This window comes from Camellia sinensis, chromosome 6 (genome assembly GCF_055761805.1).
Source record: "Camellia sinensis isolate YWXY chromosome 6, ASM5576180v1, whole genome shotgun sequence".
Taxonomy (NCBI): domain Eukaryota; kingdom Viridiplantae; phylum Streptophyta; class Magnoliopsida; order Ericales; family Theaceae; genus Camellia; species Camellia sinensis.
The window spans coordinates 186,520,636-186,540,229 of record NC_138966.1 but is presented as its reverse complement, the minus strand read 5'-3'; the positions used below and the strand labels follow the sequence as shown (position 1 = coordinate 186,540,229).

At 31.3% G+C, this 19,594-nt stretch overlaps 2 protein-coding genes across 10 annotated transcripts; one reads left to right on the top strand and one right to left on the bottom strand.

Moving 5' to 3' along the window:
* The first annotated feature begins 10,048 nt into the window (after positions 1-10,048).
* On the top strand, positions 10,049-12,548 carry RDM1 (RNA-DIRECTED DNA METHYLATION 1). 8 transcript variants are annotated; one of them, XM_028252372.2, is made up of 4 exons: positions 10,049-10,172; positions 10,344-10,423; positions 11,609-11,780; positions 12,014-12,548. In XM_028252372.2, the coding sequence occupies exons 3-4, from the start codon at positions 11,627-11,629 to the stop codon at positions 12,379-12,381; spliced, it is 522 nt and encodes a 173-aa protein (XP_028108173.1). In that variant the 5' UTR covers positions 10,049-10,172; positions 10,344-10,423; positions 11,609-11,626; the 3' UTR covers positions 12,382-12,548. The 8 variants fall into 8 exon arrangements, with proteins under 8 accessions (XP_028108173.1, XP_028108172.1, XP_028108174.1 ...); XM_028252371.2 differs by having other exon boundaries at positions 10,050-10,172; positions 11,580-11,780; XM_028252373.2 differs by having other exon boundaries at positions 10,054-10,172; positions 11,563-11,780.
* Positions 12,549-12,694: 146 nt separating this feature from the next.
* LOC114307024 (homocysteine S-methyltransferase 2) lies at positions 12,695-19,318 on the bottom strand. Of its 2 annotated transcripts, XM_028252369.2 has the most exons (7): positions 18,953-19,318; positions 15,075-15,131; positions 14,681-14,910; positions 14,054-14,183; positions 13,755-13,958; positions 13,556-13,627; positions 12,695-13,004 (listed from the first exon to the last, which is right to left on the bottom strand). In XM_028252369.2, exons 1-7 carry the CDS (start codon positions 19,094-19,096, stop codon positions 12,837-12,839), a joined length of 1,005 nt encoding a protein of 334 aa, XP_028108170.2. In that variant the 5' UTR covers positions 19,097-19,318; the 3' UTR covers positions 12,695-12,836. The 2 variants fall into 2 exon arrangements, with proteins under 2 accessions (XP_028108170.2, XP_028108171.2); XM_028252370.2 differs by lacking the exon at positions 15,075-15,131 and having other exon boundaries at positions 18,953-19,281.
* Between the last annotated feature and the right edge of the window lie 276 nt (positions 19,319-19,594).

Here is a 19,594-nt window from a genome sequence, read left to right as displayed (position 1 = left end):
ACTCAACCTCATCGATCCTGTCCCGGCACGTCTCAACAAAATGGACGTGCTGAACGGAAACATCGGCATATTCTCGACACTACTCGCGCTCTTCTTTTGTCTTCCTCTTGTCCGGAACATTTTTGGGGAGAGACAGCTCTCACTGCTACTTACACTATCAATTGTATCCCTACCCCTGTCATTCAGAATCACACTCCTTATGAGCGTCTGCATGGCACCCGTCCTCCCTACACCAACCTTAGAGTCTTTGGCTCTGCCTGTTTTGTTCTTCTCCAACCTCATGAACGTACCAAACTTGAACCTCGTTCCCGCCTTTGTTGCTTCTTGGGGTATGGTATTGAACATAAGGGGTATCGTTGTTGGGATCCTCTCTCCCAACGACTTCGTATCTCTCGACATGTGGTCTTTTGGGAACACAAAATGTTTTCCTCTCTCTCTCTCTTCCGTTTGTCCATTCCCTCACCCTCTTTTTTTTTTACTGACCCTTCCACAGATCTTTTTTCTGATGACCTTTCTCCACCACCCTTGCCACCCTCTCTCGAGTTTTCTGATCTGTTTGCTCCACCGCCCCTGCCATCCTCTCTCGAGATCGCCTTGCCTACCGGTTTGTCCCCTGCACCTGCTCCCTCTGATGGTCCTGCTCTTGCTCCATCGGGATCCTCCTCTCCTGCTGAGTCTCTTCCTCTGGCTCCTCCTCCCTCTGCTCGACCACATCGGGTAACCCAACCTTCTACTCGTCTTCGTGACTTTATTGTTGGTTCTACTGTTTTTTCTACTTATGAACCGACCTCCTATCGTGAGGCTCGCTCTAATCCTCTTTGGCAGCAAGCCATGACTGATGAATTGCAGGCTTTAGACAAAACTCATACTTGGGACATTGTTGATCTTCCTCCTGGCAAGACTGCCATTGGCTGCAAATGGGTATACAAAATCAAGACTTGTTCTGATGGATCTATTGAGCGTTACAAAGCCCGCCTTGTTGCAAAAGGCTTCAATCAAGAATATGGTATTGATTATGAGGAGACCTTTGCTCCTGTTGCTCGTCTCACCTCTGTTCGCAGCTTGATTGCTGTTGCTACCGTTTGCCAATGGGATCTTTATCAACTGGACGTGAAAAATGCTTTTCTTAATGGTGTTCTTCTCGAGGAGGTCTACATGCAACCTCCCCCTGGGTCTACTTATCTCCCGCATCAAGTCTGCAAACTTCGGCGTGCTTTATATGGTCTCAAACAAGCTCCCCGTGCTTGGTTTGCCAAGTTCAGCTCCACTATTCAGAAATGTGGTTTCACCTCCAGCTCTTATGATACTGCTCTTTTTATCCGAAAAACAGCTCAAGGGACCACCCTGCTTTTACTTTATGTAGATGACATGATTATCACCGGTGATGATATCGATGGTATTCTTCGCCTTAAACAGTTTCTTAGCCATCATTTCGAGATGAAAGATCTTGGTCCTCTCAGCTATTTCTTGGGTCTTGAAATCTTCCATGATTCTACGGGTTCTTTTCTCTCTCAGGCTAAGTATACCTCTGATCTTCTTACACGTGCTGGTCTTACGGATTGCAAGACTACCTCTACTCCCCTGGAACCTCAGAGTCGTCTTACACCTCTTGATGGCACTCTTCTCTCTGATGCTACACTCTATCGTCAGCTGGTTGGCAGTCTTCTCTATCTCACAGTCACTCGTCCTGATATTGCCTATGCCGTTCATATTGTCAGCCAGTTTATGTCAGCTCCTCGTACCCCTCATTATGCTGCCTTGCTTCGTATCCTTCGGTATCTCAAAGGCACCCTGTTTCATGGTCTTCATTATTCCGCCCGCTCATCTCTTCAGCTTCGTGCTTTCTCAGATGCTGATTGGGCTGGCGATCCTACTGACCGGCGCTCTACTACTGGGTTCTGCTTTTTTCTGGGTGATTCTCTTATTTCTTGGCGCAGCAAGAAACAATCTCTTACTGCTCGTTCCAGTACCGAGGCCGAATACCGTGCTCTTGCTGATGCTACTCAAGAACTTCTCTGGCTTCGTTGGCTCCTCGCTGACATGGGTGTTACCCCCTCTGGTGCTACTGACCTCTTTTGTGACAATCACAGTGCTCTTCAAATTGCTCACAATGATGTTTTTCATGATCGCACCAAGCACATTGAGATTGACTGCCATTTTATTCGTCAACACGTCGCTCATGGTACAGTCCATCTCCATCCGATTTCTTCTGTTGATCAACCTGCTGATATCTTCACCAAAGCTCATTCTCCTGGCCGCTTCGTTGAACTTGTCTCCAAACTCCAGTTGGTTGATGTTTGTCCTTCTTGAGTTTGAAGGGGGCTGTTAATGTATTATATTAATATGTATGTATCATAATATTATATTATATTAGCATGTATATATTATACTATTGTAATGCATATATTAATCATACATAGTTATAGGATGCCAGAGCAGTGCCTCACTTTCGGCTGCTTTCGGCTACTTTATTTTATTTTATGCTCCACTTTCATCATAATGTTGTATCACACAACTCCTATAAATGGAGTCCCTTCTTACAACTTCAGATATTCAATATACAAGAGTTTCTCTTACTCTCTTAATATCACTCTTATTTCTTTCATCACCTTTCACATGAAACAGTAAAAAAAATCAAAAAATCAACTTTTGACCATCTTCCAAAAACATTACATTCTTAACAGTTTCAATTTTGCTTGCACAAAAATACATGTGGAGATCCTTCTCGACTCCATGTCAACTTCTTTTTTCAATTATAATAACAATAAAAAAAATATTTATTAAATGGATGGGTTGTTATTTAGTATTCTACACATGAAAAATTGGTCCAAATGAGACAAAGAGTGTTCAAAAAAAAAAAAAAAAATATGACACAGAGATGTGGTAGTTTTGGTTCTCAAACGAAACAAAAATGTGCTTATGAAGTGAGTTATGTTTGCGTGAGTGATTTCTTGGAAATAACAAATGAAACTTCTTTTTGTTGTGTGTCTCTTTTGTTTCTATTTAAAGTTCTTTTTAGCAGCCAAATGATAAAACAATGAGAACCTCAAGTGAGTAAAACCATAATGTGGACTACATACCAACCGGCAACCAACACTTTGTTCTAAAAGAACATAGCTTAAACTTGCCTTCAATCATGGATAAATTAATCATTATTTGAAATTATCATAAATATTGCAACAAACAAAAATACTATATATTTATATATATATATCATAAAAGCATAATAGATTTAAATTTAGTATAATTTGAATTACACTTAAAATGAATTTCTTTCACGAATATTACTATAATATTTATGACATAACCCCATATTATTGTCTAATAGCATAAATTCTATTACTTTGATATGTAAATATCATTTATTGTTTTTTAATTATTAAAATTGAAGAAATAGATTTTTATTTATATAAATTATATCAACAAACAAAATGATTTAAAATGACAGTTATAATAAATCATAAACTAAAATCCTAATTATATTATATAGTTAAAAAAGTGCATAAAATAATTGAAATAAGTATTAAAAATCACACATAAATTTATCTTTTTTTTGGGCAATATTTTCATAATGTTTATTTAAAAAATAATTATAGCTAACTTTGTATGTCATCACATAAAACATTCATTAGCAAATATCTCACGCAAGACATAGCAAAATAAAATTGAAAAAATTATAAATCATAAATGATAATTTTATAAAATATTTTTAAATTTATAAAAATTTATAATTTTAATTATTAAAGTTGATAAATTTTTTCATTAGTTTAAAATTATTTTTAAAAATTTACATTGATTTATAATTTTTCCGTCGAAGAAAACATAAAAGTAATCGAAGAAGATTTAGGTGACTTTATTGTTCAATAAACCGCAGACAAATGGTGAATCATTGAGGACAGAACATAACAGAAATCTAGGTTTACGAGGCGGTCAAGGTTTAGCATTCTGCTCTGATTTTCCTGCCCATTCTCTCTCTCCATCTCTCCCCCTTTCTTTTTCTTTTCTTCTTTTCCTGCTTTTAGGGCCCCATTTCAATACACCCCCCCTCTCTCTCTCTCTGACTTTGTTTTGGTCTTTAGATATTCAAAACTACGCAAGGATTTCATCACCAGTCATTGTCCACATTTATATGCATTTGGCATATGCAGTGTTTTGCATGATATAGCACTGGATCTGAATTAATTGTTCACTTCTTCTACGTTTGGGATGCAACTCTCTTAAAATTGAGTATGAGTTGATTTGCTAACATGATAAATAAGTTGTTTATTGATTTATTTAAATTATATTATTTTTTTATTTTCCGATACATCTTTTTATAACAAGTTTATATCCAAAATTACTCTTAGAGAGACAATGCTATAAATTCAAAAAAAAAAAAAAAATCTAAAAATCTAAAATTTGAATTGTATAAATTAGATTCATTTGTTGATAGAAGTACACAATATGTCAAGTTCAATCTCAAACATACCTCCACTATTTATGGGTGCATATCTTTTTTGTTAGTGGTATTCATTTCATACAAAAAAGATTGTGTCTAATTCTATGATGTAATTGTGCACATTTAAAATCTCTTATTTCTATTTATCTATCTATATTATTGTGCCTGTTTGGTGTAGCTTAAAAGCAGCTTATTTCACCTTTTAGCTTAATTTAAGTTATTTTGATGTGTTTGGTTTAACTTATAACTTATAGCTTATAGCTTTTTGGAAGTCAGAAATCAGCTTATTCTTTGAGTGGGGCAGGAGATGCTTAATTTATATGTCAGAAATCAGCTTATGTTTATAGTTATAAGCTATAAGCTGTTTAGACATAAGTTATAAGCACTTTCCCACAGCTCTACCAAACAGGGCCATTATTAAGTGAATGTCTCAATTGAAGTAATGAAACTTTTGTTCTCCTCATGGGTTTATGATAAACTTTTGTCTCAATTGAGGACTCATACCCATTTATAGTAAATAATAATAGGTCCTAATAGTTGGACTTAATTTTCATCAAGTCTTATTGAAAATAAATCTTAGTAAAATGGTCGTTAAAAATAATTTTTTGTGACCATTTTTTGTATGTCGCTAAAAATTGATTATTAGTGACTTTTTTATAACGATTTTTATAAATTGTCACTAAAACTTACAATTAATAACCTTTTTGTGATAAATTTTTCAAAATGTCGCTAAAAATTGAAAATTAGTGACTTTTCTATGACGATTTTTTTAAACAATTGCTAAAACTTATAATTAATGACATTTTTTGTGACAATTTTTAAACTATCACTGAAAATTAACAATTAATAACGTTTTTTTAATAATATTTGATAAAAAAGTCATTAATTATTATATGCACCTATTAAGACCTATACGTAAATGCTCATACCATTAAGCTGAGTACATATTATAATATTATTTTATTATTATTATTTTTTATTTTTACTTATTTGAATTGCACACAAATCGCGTATTGCTATTAATTTATTATAAATTTATTTAAGTCTCGTTTGAGAACAAATTATTTTAGTAATTTTTTGACTTTTTACGAAAAAAATATGTAAAAAAATAAAAAGAATAATATAACAACTTATAATGACTTTTTAGCTTTTTGATAGCCTCGTTTGAGAATAAATTATTTTAATAACTTCTTGATTTTTTATGAAAAAATATGTAAAAAAATAAAAAGAATAATGTGATAATTTATAATAATTTTTAAATTTTTTTATCTAAAATATGTAATTGTCAAAGGAAACTTATAAATATAAAGATAATACCTATATAGATATGTCACAAGCTACCCAATGATTTCAGACACCTCTTTTCCTTGGAGGGACCAATAATTCTACAGTCAAGAAATAATCATAAAATCTATTATAGAAAATATAAATAGAACAATATGTATATACATAATTCGATTGGTCTCAAACATACATCCACTATTTATGGGTGCATATCTTTTTTGTTAGTGGTATTCATTTCATATAAAAAGATTGTGTCTAATTCTATGATGTAATTGTGCATATTTAAAATTTTCTGTTTTTATTTATCTATCTATATTATTATTAAGTGAATATCTCAACTGGAGTAATGAAACTTTTGTTCTCCTCATGGGTTTATGATAAGAGGACTCATACCCATTTATAGTAAATAATAATAGGTCCTAATAGTTGGACTTAATTCTCATCAAGTCTTATTGAAAATAAATCTTAATAAAATGGTCGTTAAAAATATTTTTTTGACGATTTTTTGCATGTCGCTAAAAATTGATCATTCGTGACTTTTTTATAACGGTTTTTATAAATTGTCACTAAAACTTACAATTAATGACTTTTTTGTGATAAATTTTTCAAACTGTCGCTAAAAATTGAAAATTAGTGACTTTTCTATGACGATTTTTTTAAACAATTGTTAAAACTTACAATTAATGACATTTTTTGTAACAATTTTTAAACTATCACTGAAAATTAACAATTAATAACGTTTTTTTAATAATATTTGATTAAAAAAAGTCATTAATTATTATATGCACCTATTAAGACCTATACGTAAATGCTCATACCATTAAGCTGAGTACATATTATAATATTAATTTTATTATTATTATTTTTTTATTTTTACTTATTTAAATTGCACACAAATCGCGTATTACTACTAATTTATTATAAATTTATTTAAGTCTCATTTGAGAACAAATTATTTTAGTAATTTTTTGACGTTTTACAAAAAAAATGTGTAAAAAAATAGAAAGAATAATATTACAACTTATAATGACTTTTTGGCTTTTTGGTAGCCTCGTTTGAGAACAAATTATTTTAATAACTTCTTGATTTTTTTATGAAAAAATATACAAAAAAATAAAAAAAAATAATGTGATAATTTATAATAATCTTTAAATTTTTTTAACTAAAATATGTAATTGTCAAACATAACCTTATAATTATAAAGATAATACCTATATAGATATGTCACAAGCTACCCAATGATTTTCCATTGATTTGGACACCTCTTTTCCTTGGAGGGACCAATAATTCTACAGTCAAGAAATAATCATAAAATCTATTATAGAAAATAAAAATAGAACAATATGTACGGTCATGTAATATTTTATAATATTATAATTGAAAGAGAATACGAGATGTTATAATTTTATATTAAGTACTATGAGAAAATATAATAAATGATGATTGGTACAAGAATATGAATACATGATACTTTAAAAATACTTAATAATTTTCTGTAAAGTGGATCAAGTTAGAGGAGGATCGTTGTTCGCAGGAATGCAAAATACATTAGATTTTATTTTATTTTATTTTTTCAAGTTATTTTTAGATTGTGTTGGATTGTAGATTTGAATAATGATTTTAAAAAATAAAATAAAATAAAAGACGAGAAATGAAAAAAAAATGTGGAAGCACTTTTAATAAATTTTTGAATTTTTAAAAATAATTTAGATAAAATTTGTTTGATTATTTTTAAAAAAGTTTCTGAAAATATGGATTACACTAGTGAGCTATTTGTTGAATTGATGTGTCATTTTCCATTGGGGTATTGCAGTCTCAATTTTCAAGAAACTTTCAAATGGTTCTTATAATTTGAATGCCATGATTTCTCGTTAGTTAGAGATTGCAATGGATGCGAAATGGACATATCTCTATCATAAATTTAATGATACATAAACAGAAGAAAAAGAAATTTTATTTTGAAAATTTAATGGAATGATATTACACATTTAGATCTTCTTATTATTTTAAACTGAAGACTCTTCAAAATGGCCTGTTATTTTAAAAAAGAACAAATTATACATGTGATCTATGTAATTTATCTAATTATATTAATTTTGCCTTTAATTTTTTAATTCTGCCTAATTAGTAATAATATTCATAAAAAAATTGGATAGAAATTAAGGATAAATTGGTTCATTATGAAGGAATTGACCATTTTAAATTGAATGCTGAATCATTTTAAAAAGAATTAATAGATTATTTTATCTCTTAATTTTAATTTAATTTTTGAAGAGGCATTATCATTTTAACTAAATTAATACAATATGAAAATTTTAAAGACAAAATTAAAGCAATTAGAATTATAAAAACTATATTGATACATGATACAAATTACAAAAATTACAAGTGTAATTTACCCCTTTAAAAATATCATTATGATATCATTCTAATTGAATTTCTGTATAATTTTTTTTTTAAAATTTCATTTTCCAAGGATAAATTCACTAATAACTCAATGGCATCATCCTTGGGATCACATCCATCCCCCCCAATGGCATGTCCCTCTCCATGCATTAAAGGAATTCAACCACCATAAAAGAATGGAAGAGAAGATTGCCAAAATCCAACCACATATTGGCCCCCCTTTTTTTTGTTTTTTAATTGTGGATTGTGTTCTATCCCGAATGTTTTGCGACTCAGGATCCTCTCCTTACCTACTCTCCTTGACTTCTTACTTGCTAGGTAATTGGGCTCACTTTTAGGCTTAATTTCGATGATTCGAACCGTTCACATTTTAAAATTTATTAAGTATATTATACCTGTAAAAAATCAAGTTGATCGGATATCAAAAAGTATGTATTCGAAAAACTGTTTATTAAATTTTTTTAAAAATGATTTTTAATTCGATGATCCGAACACATACTTTCTGATATCTGATCAATTTGATTTTTTACAGGTATAATATAATCAACAAATTTTAAAATATAAACGGTTTGGATTATAAAAATTAAGCCTAAAAATATACCCAATAGCACTACAAGTAAAAAGTCATGGAAAAAAGTTAAGGAGGGGATCTTGTTTTGCTACATGATTCCTTGAGTTGTCAGTTTTACAGTACAATCAACAGGAAAGAAACGTACAATGTTTTAGTTGCCGTCAAATTCAAAATTTTAGATATATTATTTAGTTTATCATCTCTCTTACAACAATGATAAGTCTCATAATCTCACAAAATGATTTGAAAAAGACAATACCTAGCAAAGCAACTGTGTGTGTAAATTAAGTACTATTATTTTGATAATTAATAAGATTTAAACTTTGACGTAAGTTTCATTATTTAAATTGTCACCAACAAAAATTTTAATTTCTTTCACAATCACAATGATATGAATGCTTGTACATTACCAAATTTATAGTGGGCTGGGCTTAAAGTCAAATAGATTGGACTGCATATGGTTCAATGATGGACCTCGTGTTCAATGGGGCTAAAATATAGTCCGACTCAAAGCCCAACAGAAATGTGACATTTATGTGTGAGATAATTATATACTACCTCCGTTTTAAAATATTAGTCCCTTATTTCAGTTTTCATTATCTCAAAATATTAGTTCTTTTTCCAAAATTAAGTACAAAAATAATATAAATTTCTTATTTTGCCTTCTTTTAAATTCATTAATAATATAAAAAATACAATTATGACATTGATATTCTCCAAAAAAAATGTACTATCAAAGGGTAATTTTAAAAAATTAATTTTTTTTAAATTCAATAATTGTACTATCAAAAAAGTTAGATTTCTAAAAGAGACCATTACTTTAGGATGGAGAGAATAATCAAATTATGTATATATATATTTTATATTTTAAAATATAAAATGCACTTAATATATGTATGTATATATATATATATATATATTGTGTGCCAACTCAATTATATAGTTATTAACTTTTAATTTTATAACATGGATTGGTTCGATTAGTCAGAACTTCTGCATCTCACTCAAAGGTCGGTATAATTTGACTCTCTACCCAATATATTAATTGAAATTTTCTCTCCCACTTTAAAAATTTCTTTGTAAAAATATTTGTATTGTATTTAATATTCTTTAGATTGAAATTCATTGTAATAGAATCAAGAAAAATGTCTCGTAACTCAAATTTTGTGCCTTAAAAGTGACTCAAATGGCCAAAACGATATCGTTTTGGCCATTTTTATGTTGTTTTGTACTCAAAACGACGTCGTTTTGGCCATTTGAACCACAAAATTTGAGTTACGTAGCATTGTCGTAGAATCAAATCTAAAAATTAAAAAAAATATATATATATTTTATGATATTTTCTTTTTAATATATGAGTTCGGGGTCAACCCAGTGACGAATGATTGTGAACCGGACAAACCGCAATGCAAAACAATGGCCCTAGGGTTCAAGAATTAACAGTTGAATTGCTGAACAGTTATCCATCTCAAGGTTTCTCTCTCTACGTATCTTGCTTAGGCGATTTATTTGTATACATTTTGGTATAATTGTGTTGTTGATAATCAACATGAATTCTCTGTTTCATCGTTATGTTCTGTTATAGCACAATTCCATTTCAGATCCTCAGTTTTCTCAGCTTCTTCTTGTGTTTCTTACCTGCAGGGATGGTGTTTCTGTGATTATTCACCACTTCGAAGAGCTTTCGGATCAAATTCGTCTCTTGCCCCTCTGCACTCTTTTGGGTAAGTTTTAATATCCATAAGAATTATTGACCAACTTCCTTGTGATTTTAGAAAATAGGAACGGTTGTTTCAATCAAAGTTTAGTTCTTCTAAATGGGTTTTTGTTTTTGTTTTTTGTATTTTATCTTTTTGTGTGTGTGTGTGTGTGTGTGTGTGTGTGTGTTTTATGTAATCAAAATTGCAACATTTACTATGTTTGGTGTGACACAGCGAAGTTGAGAAACAATTTAAGATCATTGGTAGTGGGAATTTTTTCTTATGCTGAATTTTAAGCAAATGGGAATAGTTTTAAGATCAATGGATTTATGATGTCAGTAAGATATGGTGATTTGGTTCTGGTTAGCCCAGTTGCTTCTCCAGTTTGTTGAATGTTTGAAACAAAACATAGATCTTGGGAAACTAACACCATGATACTTAAAAGCACTCTCACATGAAATTCGATTAATTGAAAGTGAAAATAGGCAATGCTAAACCAAATTAAAAGAATTTTGGAGTTAATGATATGGAATTGAATTAAACTGTATCCTTCACAATAATGTGGCATCATGATTGATAAGACCTGTTATGAGGTATATATAATTTTGATTTGTAGCAAATTTGTTGCAGCTATATAGGATGTTGTTTTGATTATATAGTTCAATTTTGTATAATTCTGGTCTGAAAGTGTTTTACACCTCTAGAGATACTTTATAGTTATATATATGGGTTCTTCAACCCTTTTACATTTTTTGTATTCAAAATTAAAACATTATTAACAATAACACTTTTCAAGAAAAACATGATTGCTAACCACATTTGACTGTAGTTTGGGAATGAGTTTGTCCGTACACTATTTGTTTAATTTTGATTTTTAAAAAAAAGTACAATGGTTAAAGGGCCAGTATTTATGTATAAATATATACGTATATTTCATTATCTGGGGTAGAATCAATTTAAGCATAGTCTGATGTGGCAAATATTTGTAAGCTGTTACACCAGTTTGTAAATAAATTTTGCATAAATCCTAAGTTAGAGTAGCATTTTCCCTAGCAGTTTGTAATCTATTGAATTTCTTCCATCTTATAGATGTAAAATTGTAAGGTATTAGTGCTTTATGGTTAGCACTTTAGTCTATTTTTCGTCATTTCAACTGTGTGAAGGTTTTCTCCTATTGAAGTACCTAATAGGTGATTGTTTCAATCCAAGACTGCATTTCTGTAAAGCATGAAGAGATCAATAGCATGGGATGATCAGGTGGATGTCATATTATCAGACGAATCCTCTTCTTCTTCTGATGCAAATGATGATGGGTCTGGCAGCAACCAGTCAAATAGCAACTTCACAATTGATCAACCTCCTGAAGAAAAAAGTTCTGAAGGTATTCACACACATCATATCTTGTCAGGTTTCTGTATTGGTTATTGAACTGTTTTTACAACTTACTGTTCCACCACGACATATTGAAGGTTTTTCCCCGATCTTATTAAATTTCTGAGATGTTTTGTATTGTTTTAAACTATGTTGAAGGTTTGGCCTTACTTCATCATCATCATATGACTTCTCTACTTTCTCACAATCACTGCTTTGCACAAACTGTGTTTTACAATGCAGAAACGGTGATCAGAAGGGCACAAATGTATCAAAACTATATGAAGCAGATTCCAATCCCCACCCTTCGCGGTTCTGTTATTCCATTTAACTCATGGACTGGATTATCCAAATCCATTAAGAAGTTATATGGGCAACCCCTGCATTATCTCACCAATATTCTGCTAATCCAGTGGGACAAAATGAGAATTGGTGGCGAGGATGAAGATAGACCATTGGATACCATCTTTCATCCTTGTAAAGCTGAAGCCAACATTTGGCTGATTGAAGAAGTTCATCGCGGCACCACATCCCATCATCATCTAGCAAAACTCTGGCTCTCTGACCCAATGCCCCATGCTTTTATTGATCCCATTTTCCCTAGACTATGAAGATAGTACAGGAAAACTATTCTCTCAGCACCACTAGTATGTAGGGGTTTTATTTTCTTTTTCTTTTTTCTTTTTTTAAATTTATTTTCCGAATATCATTAGCCGTGGCCTTGATTGGTGAATTCATTGAAACATAATTCAATTTTTTCGTGATTCACTTCTTTCCATCTTTCTTTATTTCTTCTGTTACTCTATTTTATTTCTTTTCCTGTATCATATTTTCACTTGCGGTATAAGCTTTGATTTTTGATGTGCAAGTCCGTGGTCTCTTTTAACTACTACCTGGCCCATCGCGTTTGAAATTGGATCTAGATTTTATTAAATTTATTGTTTCTTATTCATGAAACCAATGTAAGCATGGCAAGCACATACATAAAAACTGAAGACTAGTATTTTTTCATACAGAAACTTAAAAAGGGTACATGTTTGTTCCAATCTCTGTCACAAAGTCAGTCCTAGAACTCCAGAGTGGTAACAGAAGAAGATCTGCTGGAGAGAGCCTTAGATATAGCTCTGATAGTATTAGGGGTAGTCCTGCAGCAACCTCCAATAAGAGAAGCCCCGGCTTCACACCACTTCCCAACATACGACACAAAATCTTCATCTACAACTCCAGTCGATTGCTGCAATGAAACACTTTCAACATTTTTGCAGTATACGAAACACACACGAAAAAGGATCTGACAGATCCAAATGTCTACTGGAGGCAGTACAAACATGAAACTCCCACTAATGTGAGTCTAGAATCCCCTAGAAGTGAATTCTGACTCAAAGCTCTATGATATAACGAAAATATGACAGAAACAATAAAACTGAGAATTGATTCAAACTGCGTGAGAGAAATCATTTTTCCTCCAACCATGACGCTCGAATCATCAATATGAAGCAATTTTGAATGATTATTCATTAGTGCATGGAATCTTAGCAATTGCTTCATATCAAGCTTTTGGTTTTGGAACCCTAAAACACATTTTAGGCGAGCATTGTTATAACACCTTAAATCAACTCACATGTATTATGCTAGGGCTTCCCAATAAAAAGCAAACCCTAGCTTAGTTTAATTCATCCAAACCAAGAAATTAATGATCTAAGACTGAATTTCATAGAAGATGAGTTCAAGAGGCCTGGCAACTGAAATTTTTGAATGTAGAGACAAGGAGAGGAGATGACTCACCACCCACTCCTTGCGGTCAGCATCATAGGTCTCACCACTGTTGGGATATATAAGTATCGGTTTAGCTGTTACCTGAAAGATTAATTAGCGATAAAAGCATTAAGTATCTCAATAGGTATCCGAATCCACACACACAAAAATAAATAAATAAATAAAATAAAATAAAAAAATAAACCTTAAAATTTAATCATCAATATACCTCTCGAATTGCTTGAATCAGTCCATGAATAAACCTGGGTGGGGTACAGTTGATTCCAACAGCAACAACTGGCTTACATGAATCAGCTATTGAGGCACACTCTGATATTGAATCACCACTCACCACATTAGTACCGTCCTTAGAATTGAAAGAAAACCAGGCAGGTATCTTTATGTCTTCTTCCTGAAGAAGCTCAGCATAGGCCTGCATTAAAACCCGACAAAAATCAAGAAATAAAACATCTGATTCAGCTAGAACCTGAACTTGGCTTAAATGGCGAACTCATCAGAAGAAAGTACCTTGGCTTCCAATTTGTTTGGAATGGTTTCAAATGCAATTAGGTCAGCTCCCGATTCAGCTAGAACTTGAACCCGCCTCCGGTGAAAATCTTTCAAAGTTTCCAAAGTGACAGCATCACCATAGATCCCACTGTGAAGGGGGACAGCAGCAATACATGTTATTACCAAAAACATCAATCAAGACCAGAGTAAAATTTCCAAACTTTCTGCAGTGATGATGATGTCACCATAGATCCTACTCTAATTGAGCCAGTTTTTAAGTCTAAAATCACCCACCTCTTCACTCCAATTTTATTCTATTTTATTTATTTATTTATTTTTTTTTTTTTTTGGGGGGGGTGGGTGGGTTATGTATCTTCTAGATATGTCATGACCTAGCGCAATGGCACCTGCTACCCACCGCAGCCTTGTGGTTAGGGTTGCGAGCGAGATGAGGTAAGCTTTGAGAATTTTGAGCTCACCTCGCTGAAAATTGGTTGAGCTCGAGCTCAAATTGAGCTTAAAAAATCAAGCTTAAGCTCAGCTCGAGTCAACTCAATTACATAAATGAGCTAAACGTGAGCTCGAGCTTAAAACAAACAACTTAAATTAACATGCAAATCAAGAGAAAAAATATGAGAAACACACCTATATTCTGAACCATCAGCAAGATAAGCTCCGTAACTTCCCACAGAAGCTCCCACAAAGACTGGATGTTGTTTCAGATTCTCTCTGTTTTCTATGACATCCGAAGAAACTTTGGCATCTCTGCTGTAATATATCTCCCGTGCCTCACACGCTATTTCAACGCTTTTTCTAAGCAGAGCTTCTCCTTCTACTCTCGATAAGCCCTTTGCCTCAAATCCCTGAAGTGTAGCCTGTTACATGCACAAAGCACTTTCAAGACTCCTGTTTTGAGGTCTCAGAAAATTTGAAGCCTTATTAGGAGCACTTAAATTGCCTAGTGGAAGGACCGCCCCTGACATGATGGTTATCTTTTGTATTAAACTAGAATGAAGACGCGAAGAGACGACATCATCACCTGGTAAGATGAAGATATAATGATATTTGCACCGGCTTCAAGGTAATCAAGGTGCACCTGTCATATATAGTACCCAGTTACAGGCACACACACGAATACAAGAACATCTTGCTTGAACTGAATCTAATCTGTGCAGGAAATCAAAATGACGCAGGAGTGGTTCAAGAAAAAACGTACCTGTTTATGGTTTTTTTTCTTGTTTATGATTTTTTTTTTTCTCAGAACGAACTAAAAAATTGATTCACATTCATTTTTTTCTACTAGCATACAGTGCATTAAATAATGAATCGAACAATATTAATCCCACAGCTCAAAGCCTTCACATCAAGAAAAAACATACCCATTTATGGCTCTCTCTCTTTTAGAAAGAAAAAAGAAATGATTTACGCATTTGTTTTTTTTCTTCTACTAACGAATCACGAAAGTGTTATGATAAATCGAGCAACACTCTAATTCCATAGCACAAAAGCCTCGAGAATTATTGGGAGATAGAGATATGAGTGAGTGAAATACCAAATACATGTTTGCATTCGTTACATTGTTGATCTAACTAATATATAGGTGTATTTTCACGCGAGCAAAGATTATCTAGAGTGTATTCGATAAAAATTTATCATTTATATTTAATGGGTACAATCGGTCTATTATAATTGACAGGTCAAGTTATCCACCAACAGTCTGCCGTTTGACAATTGATTTTTTTAGTTGACTTTTTTATTATTTTAATTTGGGAATAAAAGTTTATTTGGTTTGATTTTTTTAATTTTTGTTAAAGAAAAAATAAAATATAATTATGATTTAAATGTGATATTTTATCGTTTTGTACTTTTTTTGGCCAAAAAATTCTAGCCAAACAACCACTGTTTGGGTCCAAACCCAACTTTTTTTTGGTCTGAATCCAAACCTGACTAAAATTGCCCTGTTTTCAGGAACATTTAAGCCATGTTTGTTTGGGTGGACATGAGCTTGGGATTAGATTAATAGTCTAATAAAATTATTAATCCGATATTTGGTTAAACAATTAAAGTACGAATTGACTATTAGTTAAGATAGGATACATAATCCAACGAATTCGTAGTCCTAGAACTATTAGTTATGGGAATGTTAATCCAGTCTGCCCAAACAAACATGGCCTTAAGTGAAATATACCAAGAACAAAATGCAATGATGCTGGTGCTCTTACACTCGCTTATTTGGGCGTTGCATTTTTTCTGATATTTGGTATAATCAAAAACGTAAAAACAAGTTTACTAGAAAATGTTTTTTCTTTTAATAAGTAAAAAATAATTTTTATTAAACTAAAACATCACCACCTTCCCAGGCTGGCACTACCATCACCACCACCCTATCACACGTCACCTGACACCACCTCCACCGACTAAAAGTATTGCTTACGAAAGTTATTCCGTGCAAAATGATTTTTCATCAAAAAATATTTTCTACCATTATTAGATTATCTTCCTCCAATAATCCAACCTCGTTATTTTATAATTGCAATATGATAATATTATATTGTCGTATTTTTTTATGGGAGTAGTGTATTATTGTAAACTATATATTTGGGTTATACTAAAAAAATACACTTATTTATCTTTTTATATTTTTAAGTTACATTAATTTTTTATTTTTTTGTATATTTTTTTGCAAAAATTAAAAAAAATATACTTATTTAAATCATCCCAAATAACTCCATACTTATACAAATAGTTTGAAAATAGTTTTAAAATATATATTATACTATATAATAGATGAATCCCAAGCAAGTGGCCGAATGGTAAAACCTGTAGGATAAAATTCACAGATTTCGAGTCCGAGTCTCACCTTAGGATCACTGAAGATTTGTCCCGTCATTAATTTTAAAATCCTAATATTAGTCGACGTATGCGAAAACTGACCTGAATACTGGAATATCAAAAAAAAAAAATACTTGTATAATAGATGTAAAATAATCGTTTGCATGAAGTGAACAACTGTCTTGAAAAAACATGAGTCATTTGGAAGAAACCTAATTAGGTGGAGAGGAGGATAACCTAGGCCACGTCGCTGTCAGAATATAATAATAACAATACATTTTTAAATTTTTATAAAAGACAGCAATGTCTAATTACGATCTCACGTTATTGATATTCATATAGAGAATTATAAATTATTGTTTTTTTAAATGTGGAATTATAAATTATTCAAAAATAAGTAAAAAAATAATTAAAAATAATGCTTGTACAACAAGCGTGATTCACATTTTCATATTTTTGTAAATATTTTTTTATGGTGGAATATGAGTGGATATTTGGGAAAGAATGAGTTAATTTTTTTTGTCCTGATTTCTTTTGATATCCTTCTGAACTAATTTTTTCTTGATTTTCTCTTTGGACATCTTGGTTGAGATATTTTCTTAGTTAAAAAATTAAAATTCAAAAAGAACACTGCATTTTGATAGGCCTATTTTATTAAATAAATTAATAAGATAAAATATCATATTTAAATTATAATTATTTCACTTTTTTTTCTCTGATAAAATTTAAAAAAATTAAAAAAATTTGTCAAAGGAAATTTTTAATCCAAGCTAAAAAAATACCTATTTTAGAAAGTAAATTGCAACTCTATTTTTTTGACTTTTTTTAACTTTTTTTTTTAAAAAAATATACAAAAATAAAATAAAATAAAAATGATGTGATTTAAAGAAAAAATAAAATAAAATAAAAACTAAAAGGATAACTTTTAATTCAATTGTCAAAATAAGCCAAAGTGCCAACTCCAAAAAATCAAATAAAAAAAATGCCAAACAACCACATAGGAAGCATATATGATTTTATAGTCATATATAGAACACTGTTTTTCAAAACCAAAAACAGAGCAGAATCAGAGAAATTTCATATGAGTATGGGAAAGGCTAGGGTACATATACATATTATAATTAAAAAAAATAACATAAATTTTCTTAATCATAATTTTAAAAAATCATAACCTTGACATAACCAAAATTTGATAAGTAACTAAAAAAAAATAATATAATTAGAGAGGCACATGGTATAAGAGTAGAATTTCCCGTATTCTATAAATGATTATTGTATAAAACAGAAACATTGTCAAAACCAAAAACATCTTCAACACCAGAGAAGATTTTTATCAAACTCATGCTATTTTTAAAACAAAATTCTCAAATCCAGATTGTTTTCAACTTTATTTTTCAGAACTAAAATTGTTTTTCAAAAACATGACTTCACTTTAAGTTTTGCTTTCAAAACATGACTGGAAAGACCTTATTCTCGCAATGAACAAAAAAAAAACCTCACACCGGATATTAAAAGTAAAAAGAGTAAGCACTCGTTTAGCATAATGATTTAGGTTAAAATAATTATGAATAAATAACATAAGTTAAAAAATTAATAAAATAAAATATTACATTTAAATTATAATTCTATCATTTTTTCCTTTCACAAAACTTAAAAAGACAAAAAAATTCACCCCCAACAAATTTTTTTAACCCCAGTCAAAAAGCCAAAAAAAAACACCAATCACCAATCCACGTCACAAACCAACCCTAAGAAACAGAGACATGCCTATTTTGGAAACATGAAAAAAAAAATTGACTTTTCACACGTTTAAAAAATTAACATAATTAATTAAAAAATTAAAATTCATAATTATTTTTTTATATAATAATAAAATTATCTAAATTATTAATTAAAATATATAATAAAATGAGTAATTTATTGTGAAATTAGAAACCTTAAAAGTAAAATATAATTTTCAAAACTAAGGACTATCCGTATTTTAATCAAATTTTAAAGGTGCATTTGTAATTTATCCTTTTTTTTTTTTTTTTAATTGTCAAAACAAACCAAAGTGAAAATATGAGAAGGAGAGAGTTGGGTTACCCTTCTGATAAGTTGAGGGGAAGTGACGAGGCATTTAGCGCTCCAGAGAGGGTCGTTGAGGTTAGCACCGTGCCGTTCGAGCTCTGTAGCGAGGCCACCGTCGATGACGGCGTAGCCTCCACACTGGCCGATGAAATCAGTCATTAGCTTCGACGGTTGTGCGGTTTTGTATCCCAATTCCGACCCCTTTACAGGTCAGCGGTGGCGGTGGCGGTGGCTGTTATGGGTGGTGTTGGGTGTTTTCCGTCGAGTAAGAAAACAGATTCAGCAAAACAAAAGGACTAAAGTTTGGCAAATGCTTTCTGTTTCTTCTCTCTCCAAACTGGAACGATTTGTTAGGGTGAGAGGATTTATTTTATACAAGGAAGGGATGGTAAAGTTACAATAATGCCCTTTTTTGTTATGTCATTTACTGTTTTTCTCACATTAGATGGAATAAACTACTAATAAGTTTTAGGGACTTTTTTTTTAAGGTCCCTAATATTATGATTTTATAGCATAAAGGACACCAAATATTTTCATAATGTCTAAGGTCCCTCAACCTTGATCCAGAGAAATTTCAGTCCAGAGAAAATTCGTAAATTTCTCTGGACCAAATTTCTCTGGAAAGTCTACAGCAATTCTGAATTTCTCAGAATTTCT

What these genes read in the sequence shown, in the direction of transcription:
- LOC114307024 (XM_028252369.2), bottom strand. Translation starts at nt 19,096, where the DNA reads ATGACTGATTTCATCGGCCAGTGTGGAGGCTACGCCGTCATCGACGGT. An exon ending in CCCCTCAACTTATCAGAAGG is followed by an intron (nt 15,132 to 18,952) that starts GTAACCCAACTC and finishes TATATATGACAG; the next exon opens with GTGCACCTTGATTACCTTGA. An exon ending in CTGACCGCAAGGAGTGGGTG is followed by an intron (nt 13,005 to 13,555) that starts GTGAGTCATCTC and finishes GTTTCATTGCAG; the next exon opens with CAATCGACTGGAGTTGTAGA.
- RDM1 (XM_028252372.2), top strand. Translation starts at nt 11,627, where the DNA reads ATGAAGAGATCAATAGCATGGGATGATCAGGTGGATGTCATATTATCA. An exon ending in TGAAGAAAAAAGTTCTGAAG is followed by an intron (nt 11,781 to 12,013) that starts GTATTCACACAC and finishes TTTACAATGCAG; the next exon opens with AAACGGTGATCAGAAGGGCA.